General features: G+C 45.8%; 1 protein-coding gene across 5 annotated transcripts in view; it reads right to left on the bottom strand.

The window, feature by feature from the left end:
* CDK5RAP2 (CDK5 regulatory subunit associated protein 2) overlaps positions 1–13,162 on the bottom strand; it is a 2,172,192-nt gene that overhangs the window by 1,784,260 nt on the left and 374,770 nt on the right. For all 5 annotated transcript variants that reach the window (XM_069609888.1, XM_069609889.1, XM_069609892.1 and 2 more), the window contains one exon: positions 8,432–8,650. In XM_069609888.1, the coding sequence (XP_069465989.1) occupies positions 8,432–8,650 (219 nt within the window). The remainder of the gene's footprint in view (positions 1–8,431; positions 8,651–13,162) is intronic.

Genomic DNA, 13,162 nt, shown 5'->3' with positions numbered 1-13,162 from the left:
GCCGTGTCTTCCTACGCGGGCTTGATGATTGTGGGACCCACTCGTTTTCTATCTGAGGACGGGTCCAGAACCATATTAAAGTCTCCCCCGACTATCACCGTGCCATGCACAAAAAGTTTCAGTCTGTCTCTTACTTCCTCCCAGAACTGATCTTGTCCCTCATTCGGGCCATATACGACCACGAGAGTAAGGGGGGCGCCCTGCAGAGAACCCCTTACCAGTAGGTAGCGGCCTTCGGGGTCCTTCAGTGTGGCCTCCTGTTCACAGACTACACCCCTCGCTAGAAGAATAGCCACCCCCCTCTTCTTAGACCTGTGTGACGCACAAAGCATCTCGCCAATTCCACCTCCCCTCATCTTGGGTTCCTTCCCCCGAGCCCAATGTGTCTCTTGCAAAAAAAGGTAGGTCCAGTTTGGCCCTCCTGAATTCTCTAAAGACTAGAGGCCCCACACATTCAAGGTGCCCACCCCCAGGGCCGGCAAGTCTTCAGTCATATTCTAAGCAATTCTTCCCTTTGGCCATCCACATCACATCGAATCTCCCGTTTCGCTTCCTTTGTCTCGCAGCTTGATTGTTTGAATTCTCCCCCCTGACCCCCAACTGCCCCCCGCACTACTCCCCACAAAAATAACCCCTAACAACTTTAACTGACCCCCCTCCCCCTTCCCGGCGTCCAGCCAATTAGTCCCGCCAGTACTGGCATTTGGCCGGACCACCAGCCTGTCCCCCTCGGCCAGGCTCACAGTACAATGCTCAATTCCTTGAGCCCCACCTTCCCACTCCTGCCTCGTCCCATCGGTAGTCCCCATTGTACTTGCTGTTCAGAGGGACATTGTCCTCGTTGAAACTTCACGAAAATCCATTCCTGCCCCGCCACTGGTCGGGATTCCCCCGCCGTCACCCCTCCGAGTCCATATGCTCTCCTTCCAGTGCGGGCGGCGGCGTATTCAGTTTCTTGTATTTCCGCAAGTCGGGTTTCTGTCTCCTGATGCCCGATTGGCCTGGGCCTCCCCCCCCCCGCTATCGCTTCTGGGCCGACTGGGCCTCTTCGAGGGGTGGAGTCCACCACATAGTCCCGAATGGCCCCTCTTATATCCTCTTTGGTGACCAGCATCGTCCGTTGGCCCATATATTCACAGGTCAGGGAGAAAGGATACCCCCACCTGTAGCGCACCCCTCTCTCCTTGAGTAGTTGTGTTATGGGGCGACACATCCTGCGCTTGGCCAAGGTGTAAGCGGAGAGGTCCTGGAAAATCGAGATCTGGGCGTTGTTATAGGTGATCACCCCCGCCTTCCTTGCTTTCTCCAGGACCTTGGTCTTTTCCGTGTAGTAGTGGAATCGGGCTAGAACAGACCGGGGATTCCCCGTCCTTCCCCCTGCTCTGTGCACCCTGTCGAACATGAGTTCTGTGGTCATCTCCTCTGCGAACAGGAGTGTGATGATATCTCTCACCACTCGGGTTAAGTCCCTCTCAGATTCCCCTTCCGTCTCCGGCATCCCGAAAAATCTTAGGTTGTTCCTCCGCTCCCTGTTTTTGTAATCATCCATCTGCCTGGCTCTCTCCTCGTCCCGTTTCTCCAGGGCTGTTAGCCTCATGTCTGTTTGGATCTCATGGGCTGCTGATGAGGACTGGTTGGTTTCCACCTGTAGGAGTCTATCCTCAACTTTGTCCACCCTTTGGTCCATCTTTTCAAACTTCTGGGCGATGTCTGACCGCATTTCCCTAATTTCTTGTAGGATGGAGGTGTTACGCTCACCTGGACCCCACAGGGGTGTCGATCGGACCCGGACAGCTGCGGTCTCCTTCAACGTGATGCGTAGTGCAGAGATGACTGTCTGGACTGGCCCGCCTAGTCTTGTCTGCTGGACCCAAAGAAGTATTTTCCTGCAAGTGGAGACAGGGATTAACCACCTGTGGGTTTTAGTGATGGCCTCCCAACTGTTCTCGCTCTCCGCCACTAATCACCTCCGATATCCTCTTTGTAACCTCACCTTATGTTCGTAAAAGAGGAGCGCTCCATCCTGCGTGTCTTGCAGGGGCGCATAGATACCAGTTACTTCACTGGTTTGAAGGCGTTGGGAGAGTTCCGGTAAGTATTGACTCTGAAGTCCCTGGTGGGATTGGTAAGTATCAAGTTCAAAGAGTTCAATGTGCCTGATGTTCTCTCTTGTCCCCTTCCTTCCTTAAGTTGCAACTGAGTTTGTGAGAAGAAGGTCTATTGCATGCGTTAACGTGTTGTTTTTCTCCCTCTTTACAGATGCGGCATATGAAAATGGGGAGAGTTGTCGAAAAATACCGCCGGTGGTAAGTCTATGGTGGTAAGAGGTTGTATTTGTTGATTCCCTTGGCTCACCTTGTTTTTTCTTGTGTCCCCTAGGTGCCGGATTACGGCGAAGAAATGATGGAGACAGTGCCGGATCGAAAGATGCTGTGAGAACTGGTGAGTAAGTGAGGAATTTGAAATAAGTTTGTTTTCTAACCTTGTCCTTTTCTTCTTCTTTATTCTAGGAGCTCCGGATTCGAGGCGGGCGTGGCAGAAGACTGGATGCTGGCTGCAGGCACGCGGGTGTGACAGAAGACTGGATGCTGGCTGCAGGCACGGTGAGCGTCACGCTGCTGGATGCAGAATAACGCAAAGCATGTGCTGCTGTTCGGGTGTGGTTTAAATAGCCTCCAAAGTAGTACCAGGTAAGAAGTTCCCTAGAGCCACGCCCGAGTAAAAAATAGTCCCTGTAACAAAATAGTCCCATCCAGGCCTCATGTAGGCTTGGACTCTTTTGCAGCATGGTCTGCATCAGGTAAGTAAAGTCTATGAGCCTGGCGCCTACGGCGCCAGGACTGATTTCTATGATGAGCCTGGCACCTAAGGCGCCAGGACTGAACCCAGACAGCCCCTAGCCGGGGCTGCTGAGGTTTAAACAAATGTCTGGATGCCTGCTCCCTGAGCTGAGGGCCTTGGTCCCGATGCCCGGGGGTAGGCATCATGACAGGAGGCGATGCCCCTTTCCATCGCCGTCGTGGACTTTGTCGAGGCCTCCGAGTGAGCCATGACACCTGGGCCAGAGGAGCTAGGACTCCCCGTCTCTCTGTAGCGGAACGCCTGCAGGGTCTCTAGCCAGTGCATACAGTCCTGTATTACGCACCCAGCGGGGTCCTCCCCCGTCCTGGAGCCCTCCGGGTGGGCACACGCCCCACCTACGCCTTGTGGGGGCCTCACACCCGGGCCTCTCCTCGTCTCGGTGTAGTCTTGCAGGGTGGAGGGACCGCCGGTGCCCTTCCCCCGTCTCTTTCCTTGAAGTGACTGGCGGGCACACGCCCCGGGACTTAGCCCAGGGGCCACCACCTGTTAGGCTGGGGCGGATGGATGTCCTCTTTTCAGGCCCGCCCTCTCTTCACTGTGCTTGTTCGGGTGTGGTTTAAATAGCCTCCAAAGTAGTACCAGGTAAGAAGTTCCCTAGAGCCACGCCCGAGTAAAAAATAGTCCCTGTAACAAAATAGTCCCATCCAGGCCTCATGTAGGCTTGGGCTCTTTTGCAGCATGGTCTGCATCAGGTAAGTAAAGTCTATGAGTAAGTAAGGTCTCCGAATTCCGAAGGCCGGGATCGTTACTGCCTCGCTGCTCCTCCCTCCGGGCCCGCTCCGCGGGGGTCTAGCGCTGACTCATAGGGAGGGGGGAGGAGGGGGCAGGGAAGGCCCAGGTCTCGAAGCGGGGGTTGATGTTCTGGGAACAGGCACACGCCGGGGGGTCGGCGATGTCGGGGGCCGGCCCCTCTGGTTGGCCACCTCACCTCGGCGGGCCGCTTCTTCTTCCCGTGTCCCAGAGCCTGTTGGGGGTGATACCGGTCAGCGGGCTTCCTTGCTTCGGCGGCCCGTCTATCCTTCCCACGGCCCGCTGGGGGCCGGATCATCCGCTGAATTCGTTCGGTTTGGCAGGCCGCACCGCCTTCTCAGGTGCCCCGGCCCGTTGGGGGCCTGGTCTACCGGCTAATCTCCTCTCTCCGGCGGGCCGTGCTTCCTCTCTGGTCGATGAGCTGGTTGCTCTCCCTAGGCCGCACCTCCGTCACGGCCCATTCTCTGGTCTCCCGGGGGCCTTGAGCTCCGCTCTTCCGGGCGGAGGTGCCACGGGGGGGTCACCGACACGGACAGGCACGGTGAATCCGCCTGGGGGGTCTCGAGGGGGGGGGCTCAATCCCCATTAAAATCCCAGCCTCGGCAGGATCACGGCACCTAGGCAGCCATTACCTATGCGCCCCCTGGTGGCCTCTCCTATCCTCCCACTTTTGAGGGAATTGGATGCTGTGCAATATAGGCCAGCCTTAACTTATCTGCTATGGGCAAATTCACCACAAGTTGGCTGGTCGGTGCTCTCGTATTTAAAAATAATACTTGCTCAAAGTAAACGATTAATGGACATATTACACTGGGAAGGCATTTTTACATACTGATTGATGAACTGAATCTGTAATTCTATCTGGTCTCTCCTTTGTTATCCATCCTCTGCGTGTTGTGATATGGCATGTTTTATTGTGTTTTAAATTGTATGTATTTTGTTATGGTTTTATGGATTATCCTTATGTATCCGAATAAACTTGATGATGAGAATCAAGACTCCCTTCATGTTCCGTCTGGGTAATTGTTATTGCCTCATATTCCATGCAAGTAGAATCAGTGCATACAAACAGTGGGAAAAGGGGATTCTTTGGCTTTTTTCGAGCCTACACTCACTTTGATTATAGCTCATTTTGGGCGTACAAGGCTAGCCCCTGTGAAACAGAAGCCGGGAAGCATTGCTTAAATTGACAGGGAAGGCTCATTGAGAAACATGAAAGTGAACTGGTAAAACTTTTTTTTAAAAATTGATCAATGCAACACAAGAAGATGGGCTAGACGACTGGGTAACAGTGGATCATCCCCTATGGGAACTGTGTAGAATTGGGAGGGGGAGATCATGCACTGAGTTTAGAGTGCTATGAAATGTGTGTGAGTTTGAGAGTCATCAAAATTAAATTTGCTTTTATGTATTGCAACGGACGACTGATAAACAGATGACTCAACACCAATACTGTGCTCTATAGTCTTTATTCTAGTTATGCTAGGTGTTAAGGTTTATCAAACAATTAGTTGCGCAGTTTGAATAAAAACAAGAGACAGGGTTTTGAACTCCACAATTGACTTTTTAGGAGCGTGAACTTCAGCCCTTCCCTCTCCCTCTCTGCATAAGGGTCATCAGCCTGTGTGGTTTAGTCTATGGGATTGTATTGTACCATTTTGATTCTCAACCACCTTTTTTGGTGCGAAGGCCATCAAGATGTTACGTTGGTGTTTCTGGGCTTTTCTTCGCAACACCACCATTAGGAGGTCCAATGAATGTCAAACAGGAAACACTTCGAGAAGAGTTGGACAGAGGGTACTTTGATGCTCCCCTCCTTTTAAGTCCTTAGGTTAGCTCGTCTTAACTTGAGATAGATTGAATAGCATTTCCAGTCTCTTTTCCAAGTTTGGTCTCTGGACCTTTGACTGTCCTTACCTCACCACCTTAGGAGCACTCTTCTCGCCCAGGTCTTAAAAGGGCTTCCTTTCCCCCACCTTCCTCCTGGCACTATTTCTTGTTGCCTTTCGACAGATCCTCACCTTCATACTCCAGTTGACTTTCTGCCTGCTACTCTCCATCTTTCCCTCTCTCCACTCTGTCATTTCCCTTTTCCCTTCTCACTCTTGTAGATTTCGCTATCCATGTGCTCTACCTTGATAGTTAACACATTCTTGCTCATGGTTTCTTCTTCTCGGAACTCTGTATAGAGTGAAGTTCCACCTTCTCACCTCTTTCTGGGCGCTACTCCTAATCCATGCTCTCTCTATCAATGTTCCACTGTCGCATCTCCTCTCTTTGTGGTTTTTTTCTCCTTTACATCCTCTCCTATATTGATGGTCACATCCTCCTTTTCTTTATGGCCCTCCTCGTAAGTCTCCCTCTCTCACTCCACTAAGTCCTCTCCTGGTTTGCATTTCATTCCTCTTGCCTTGCTCCACATTTCGGCAACAATCTAACTCCCACACTAGCATCTGGATCAGGTACTGTGACGATTCACGGATCTCATCACTTCTCCCCATGGGGAGCCCTTCCCTAAGAGGCTAGGGAAGTGAGGCTGCTACCCAATTGTCCCCCTACTGGTGGTAAAAAGTGGGAGGACCTCCTGTCCTTTGAAAAACCTCCCTAAATGCTTGTGCCCAGAAGCCAGGACCATATTAACTCCATCTCTGTCCCAACCTGAAACTAATACTGTGTTTTATTGTGAAGTCTGTACTGTCTCACCTGTAAAACCAAATAAGAACTAGGACAAAGAGAAACCAAAGAACCATGCAGAACAGTGGATTACCAGAGTACTGTGACGAGGTGGCCACCAGGAGGCATGAAGATAACTTCAGAGACATTGACGACCAACATGGACGCTACACTGGGGCGGTCCCAGCAATATAAAGTACAGATTGAGGAAGGACTAAGTTTGTTCGGGAGCAAGAAGAGCAGCGACGGAAGCTGGCATCGGTCCTGCGGTGCCCGGGAAATTCAAGCCTGTGCAACCCGAAGCATCGTGAGATAGTCTGTTTTGGAGGAAGAAGCCGTAAGTAACCACGCAAGCCAAAGTAAATCTGACTTGCTGCGGAAGCAGGAAGAATCCTTCAGTGGCGTGACCTCTCTGAGATGGACCGTGTGGTCCATAAAACACGCTAAGACCACCACTGGAACGACTCTGTGGAGCAGCACAGACCAAAGAGGAGGAAAGCAGGAATACAAATTGAACATGTGAAGAACCAACTGTGTCCTGAGACCCCAGGAAGAACTGGTAGTGACCACCAGTGAAGCTACTGGTAATGGGAGTTGAGGGGAAAGCCTGGTGGGGTTCACGGAACCCAAAGAGTCAATTATTACTTGGGAGTGGTCTCCTTCGTCACAGAAGCGGTACCCAGAGAACCAAGAGTCAAGTATTCCTTCCTCCCTCGTCACAAACTATACATCTAAGGAGGGCCTACAGAGGGAACTGCCTCATCACAGTGGGAATCCCAGCACATGTGAAAGATACCAAAAGGTCTCCCAATAGCCAATATATAAAGTCCTGATAAAGTGCCAACGATAAGAAGAAGAGTTGATAAAGCCTTAACTCAGTTATTTGCAAATCCCTGGAAGAATAGAAATCTAAAGACTTGTACAAAGGACTATCAAGGAACAGTGTCCAAAAACTCTTCCAGATAGATTAGGAGAAGGAAGTCATTCTCCTGTTTTAGGTGAATTTGGTAAATCAGACCCTGATGCAAGAGACCGCTGTTAAGCCAGATCAAGATTGGTCGATTCAATCAGGAGGAGAGAGCCATTCTCCTGGTGGTTCTGATAAGTTAATTGAATCCTTTTTGGTGTATTTCTAAGTGATAGGGATAGAGTAGTTGGTATGGACAAAGAACGGTTTATTGGTTTGTTTGGCTTGCATCCCGATGAGCACCCGCGTTATTTTGTGTTGAGGTAGTGAAACCCTTCTAGAAATAGGGAGAGGCAGCATCTCTTCTTTATTTGAATTAAACACTATAGCCAAAATGGTAACACCTTGTCAGCCTCCTTACTCCATCTCGCCACAGTACCTTTTTGAGACTAATTGAGCTCTTCAGATGGGAACCTGATGCAGATATGGGGCAATCAGGAGCATGCCCTGGGATTGGAGTGGGCCATTTTTAACAACAATTTCCTAGTGCAAATTCACTTGTGGAGCGGGTTGGGCCACCACTCTGCAGGCGGAAGGGACAAGAGAGAGGGCCAACGTCTTTCAGTGAAATGCTCCTAACTCTATGGCTGCCAAACTCGAGATGTATGCGGCTATTCGGTTTCCCTGCGCGTGTGATTTATTGCTCTGCTGTGTAGATTGCAATCTCCTCTATTTTCGCATGGAAAAGTGTCCTATGTACCATGCTAATGCACTTGTTACCTCTTGCATTTCGTATTGGTTGTGAATAAAATGCAGATTGCAGAGTCCTGAGAACAAGCCAATAACCTTATTCACTAATCTCAAAATGTCCCTCTCTGATGAATTTACACTACAATTAACTGACCAGCAGAACATCCCTGCCAGTTGTGTGATTTACAGCATGCACATCTACAAATTTAGGGATGGGGGTGGACACCCTGGGAGGCTCCCAGGCTGCAGTCATCTGGGACCATCATAGAGGAGCAGGAAGTGGTCCTTTAGCCTCTACAATGTAACTTTGGCACAGTTCCCTAAGGCAAGTTCTAGTGTTGTAGCAGTAAAAAAAAAAAACATTTTTAAAGTAATAGTTATAAATCAAACACATTTCTCACTTTAATAAAAAAAGGTTTCATGCAAACATCAAAAAATTATAAGCAAAAGTGAACAAATCAGTTTACATTTTGCTAAGTAAATACTGACATTAATTGTTTTATCGTCTCTGCTCTTCAGTTGTTGACACTCGTCAAGTTCTTTCTCCAGTTGCCCCTTTTCTTGATACACAGCATGAAGCTCATGATCTTTCCTTTTTATGATGCCCTGTAGTTTGCGATTCTCCATCTCTTTTGTGTGGAAATCACCATGCAGCTCTCCTATCAGGGTTTCTTTTTCCATTAAAATGGTTTGATAATCTTCCACGCCCTGAAACAGAAACATTTTCATTATCCCCATTTCAGTGTCATAAGCGTAATGAAAAAAGAAAAAGACATATTGGTAGATTACATCCATCAATGAGACAATGCAGATATTAAAAGTAGCAGTGACAATGGAGAGCCCTGTGGTACATGGCAATTTACAAGCTTGGCGTCGGATGTACGATTACTGAAGTGTACTAGCTCCATGGACCAAATTTCCCAAAGGGTCAAGTACTAGAGCCCGATCCCGCCCCTGTCAACTAACAACTTCGGTACCATGTTCAAGTCTAAATTCATACTCAGCCAGATCAAGTAGGGCAGCATCCTTAAAGCGCTGTAACCGAGACACTACTATTTAATTGTTTTGCCAGAAATGGTAGCTGGGAAATGGGCTGAAAGTTCCATAGGGCTGTTGGATATAAAGATGTTTTTCAATAGTGGTCTACCGCTTGTTTCCAGGATGAAGGAAAAATGTCAATTTTCAGAGAGGCATGCAACATAAGATCGAGATCATCAAGAAGTAAGGGTACAATACCCTCGCCCACTTTAGGCAGTAAACTGTTTAGGGAAATCCTCTAGCATTTATCAGAAATTAGCAGATTTAATGTTTCCTTCTCTCTTCAATAACTGCATGCAACTAAGTGTCTGATGTGGCTCAACATAGTCTCCAGCTTCCTACATATAGTCAGACTGTTTCATTTTTTTTCAAAATAGGACGAAAGGTGGATAATCTCGGAAGGGTTACAAATATTATTTGCAACTGAAGAAGTCATTTGCAAAGCTGGAATTAATTTAACAACCTCCGAAGGACGAAAGGATGAGATGGCCATTAAGGGCTTCAAGCTTGCAGATCACACACAGACAGCAGTGAGTGCCTAACCCGTTGAGCTATTTCATGTGTAACTAATGGGTTTCTTGTATGGGCACACAAGATATTTTCAGAGTAAACAAAAATCTCTTACAATTATCAAGATAAAGGCTATCTGCCCCCGCCCCCAGTTTGAAACCCACACATGATTTTTTCATGCCAGCTTTTCAAAAGACCGTATATCCATCCCTCCATGACTCAAATTCCAGGTATCTTGGAGAAGCACAATCTCTGCATCTCTCACCCAATATTGATAGTAAAGCCTCGTAGGCCTGCAATGATCCATAGAACCCAACATACATGCATGCTAGAAATTTTAAGGTACAAAATACCAAAGGAGACCTCTTTTAAGTTGAAACTAACCATTGCTGGACTAGAGGTCGGACAACATTTCAAAATGGCGATACAAACATGTACATTTGAATATTGATGAGGATGATATTCTATATTATATAATGAAATCTAGCAACTCAAGAGCCCCTGGACCGGACGGCTTGAACAATAAAATGTTTAAACAACACCCTCATGAATGGCCGATGATACATGGAAATATATTTCAGCATGTCTTGGCCTCTAGAAGCATTCCTGTCTCATGGCGGCATTCGATAATTGTTCCCATATTCAAGAAGGGCGATCGGTCGTGTCCTGCTAACTACTGACCGATCGCCCTTCTGGATGCTACTGGTAAGTTCTTTTCTAGATTCATCCTTACAGAGTTTAACCAGTGGGCAATAATCTTATCATCGGAATCCTTATCAAACAGGATTTGTGGCAGGCCTTGGCACGCCGATCAATTTACTGACTATTACAGCGATCCAACAGGTTCACTCAGATAGCGGCCAACCTCTCTACATGGCCTTCATAGATTTCCGGGCCGCATTTGACTCAGTTTCAAGGGAAATCTTATTTGATAAATTGAAAGGAGCCAACTGTCCTGCGAATCTGACTGATTTAATTCATACTCTTCATTCACATACTAAAATACAAATAAGAACATCAATGATGGGCAGTTTGACTTCACTTATTGAAACTTATCGAGAGTTGAGGCAGGGATGTATACTTGCCTCAGCCCTCATTTCTTTATTTCAGATATGGGTAATGTCTTCTGCGATATTGATAGTGACGCACCTAAACTGAGTGGGCAACAAATTCCAGCACTATATTACGTAGATGATTTTATGTTAATGTCAAAAACTCTGCACGGCCTTCAGCGCCTTTTCGATGCTCTATCTTTATATGTGGAGAAAAATGTACTAACTATCAATCTGAACAAGACGAAAATACTGATATGCAGTAATAAACAGAGCTGTAGAAGACAGAAAAACAGAGTATTACAGAACATTACCTTAGAGATTGTTCAAGAGTACAAATATTTGGGCGTCTTACTGAGTGGTGCGAAAAATGACAATTTCTATTTAGCGAATTTGGAGGTAAAACTGTCGACAGGAATATCACAATCTTAGGCCATTCAAACAAGATATGGAAAATTTCCACTTAACCCTGTAATAACGTTTTATCTCCAAAAGGTTACACCAATCTTGCTTTATGGGGCAGAAACGAAATCCATAATCCCCGAAATGACTTTCCAGAAACTTCAAGGTTAATATTGGAGATGCTTACTGAATCTACCATATTTGGTTCCAGTAGTGTGGATTCGTTATGAATTGGGACTACTTTCTTTGTACTCTAGATACTTGTGGCTAGTAATCGCTTTATTTAGAAAGTGCCTTTTAACACCAAATTCAAACATGTTAATAAGTGTTTTATCAAAGTATATGTTTACATCAAGTCAGAAATTTGTCAAGAATTGGATGAATCTAGTAGTTGAAACCTTAGCAAAAAGCAAAATATCAATCCAAATCTTGATGGAAAATTTGGTCAAGCAAAGAATAAGCTCTTTCAACAAGATTAGATCCATACTAGAGAGCAATGTCTGAAATATAATTACTTCAACAACAATCAATTTCAAGGAAAGAAATATAGTACCGTCGAACCATACTTGGCTCAGTCACCGTCTGTGTCTCATAGGCTTGACTTTCTTAGATTGAGATTTAATCTATGGCCCACAGGAGACATTCTAAATAGACGTGGTCAGATTTCTAGCAGTGAAAATATTTGTCGATTCTGCTTGAAACAAAATAGCAAAGACACCTTGCAGCACCTGGTCATTGATTGCCCCATTGTTACATGAATTCCGCAATGTGCACTTTAGTAAAATAACAAGTGAGTTTTTAGCAAATTCTATGTACAATTGTAGCAAATTCTGTTCACTGGCTCCCGAGTTGCTCATCCAATTTCAGTCCTTAACTTTATATTCATTGAAAATTGTTTAAAGAAACTGTACTAACTATGTCTGTACAGAGGTTGATTTTTGTGTACTGTGCATATATGTTGAATTTTATCATTATAATGCATTTTAAGATTGTGTATTTTAGGAATTTTAACTTTTAAATCTTTGTTATTATGTTTTTATGAGAAACTTGTTTTGTGATAATCATAAATTGTAAAGTTGATTTATCTGGTAAACCAATAAAAAATGTTTTTAAAAATTACATTTTACCCTCAATAGGGGTAGGATCCTCAAATGTACCATTACTCTTTCTGAGAAAAAAATTCCCAGCTAGTGTGAATCATGTGTGTCCACGGTAGAAACAAACCTCAAAACTACTTGTTTGAATTGTGCATCCATTACTTGCCTGCTCATAGATGACCATACCCCTGGATTCCTTGGTTAAATACCCATCCCAACATTTGGGTGAGGGTATAGGTTGAAAGAAAAGGCCCAATTGATGTACAGCAATTGTGCATCTCTTGTTCGGGCTAAGTAAGTGAAAGACAGACAATCCCTCATAATTGTGGGATGAGCAAGGACAATATACTCCCCTGAGAAAAAGTGTGTCGATTCCCCACCCAACCTACCCTTCCTGCCAACTTGATATCATTCCCTGTAATGGAATATCCCTGTAACTCAAGATTTAACCATTCTACCATAGGGTTAGGCCAAGAGCAACCATTCACAGGTTTAGAATCTACAAGGTCCCTTTGTTTAAAAAACGATTCAGCTTCTCTCTAAGCAGAAGACTTGTACTTATAAAATGTCTATTAAATAGTTAGTAAACTACGGAGGGAATTTACGTCCATATGGTTAACAGTTCTTTGATCAAATAATTGTTTTTAACAATTTTTTGAAACCATAACATAATTGTATTTACATCTAAACCTACATCTACACCTATCTAGAGGATCTAGCATAGAGATAAATACACCAATCTCCATAGTGTCGGGCCGAATAATACATTTTTTTTTAAAAGAATACTTTTATTTTATTTTTGTCCTATAATTTTATGTATGCCACCAGATGGCTGTAAATCCATAAAATAAGAGAAAAATAGACACATTTAACCATTTGAAGGGTAACAAGAATAATAAACACAATCCTGCGGTCACCCGTACCAAGCATACCGGACGTTGTTTACATCAGGACGTCATCGCGGCGTGATTGCGCGATGACGTCATTAAAAATCGCTGATATTAAAGCCGGCTATTTTGTCTCCAGAAAACACGCGGGAAATGTGAGAGAGGGATACCAGCCACTCAAGCCCCCACTGGGTAAGTTCAAGCTTGCAATTAGAAACCTTTTTAAAAAAAATA

Source organism: Ambystoma mexicanum, chromosome 8 (genome assembly GCF_040938575.1).
Source record: "Ambystoma mexicanum isolate Mex_15411 chromosome 8, UKY_AmexF1_1, whole genome shotgun sequence".
NCBI classification, from domain to species: Eukaryota; Metazoa; Chordata; class Amphibia; order Caudata; family Ambystomatidae; genus Ambystoma; species Ambystoma mexicanum.
Note: the sequence above shows the minus strand (reverse complement) of the source record. Positions and strands in the feature narration are given on the sequence as shown.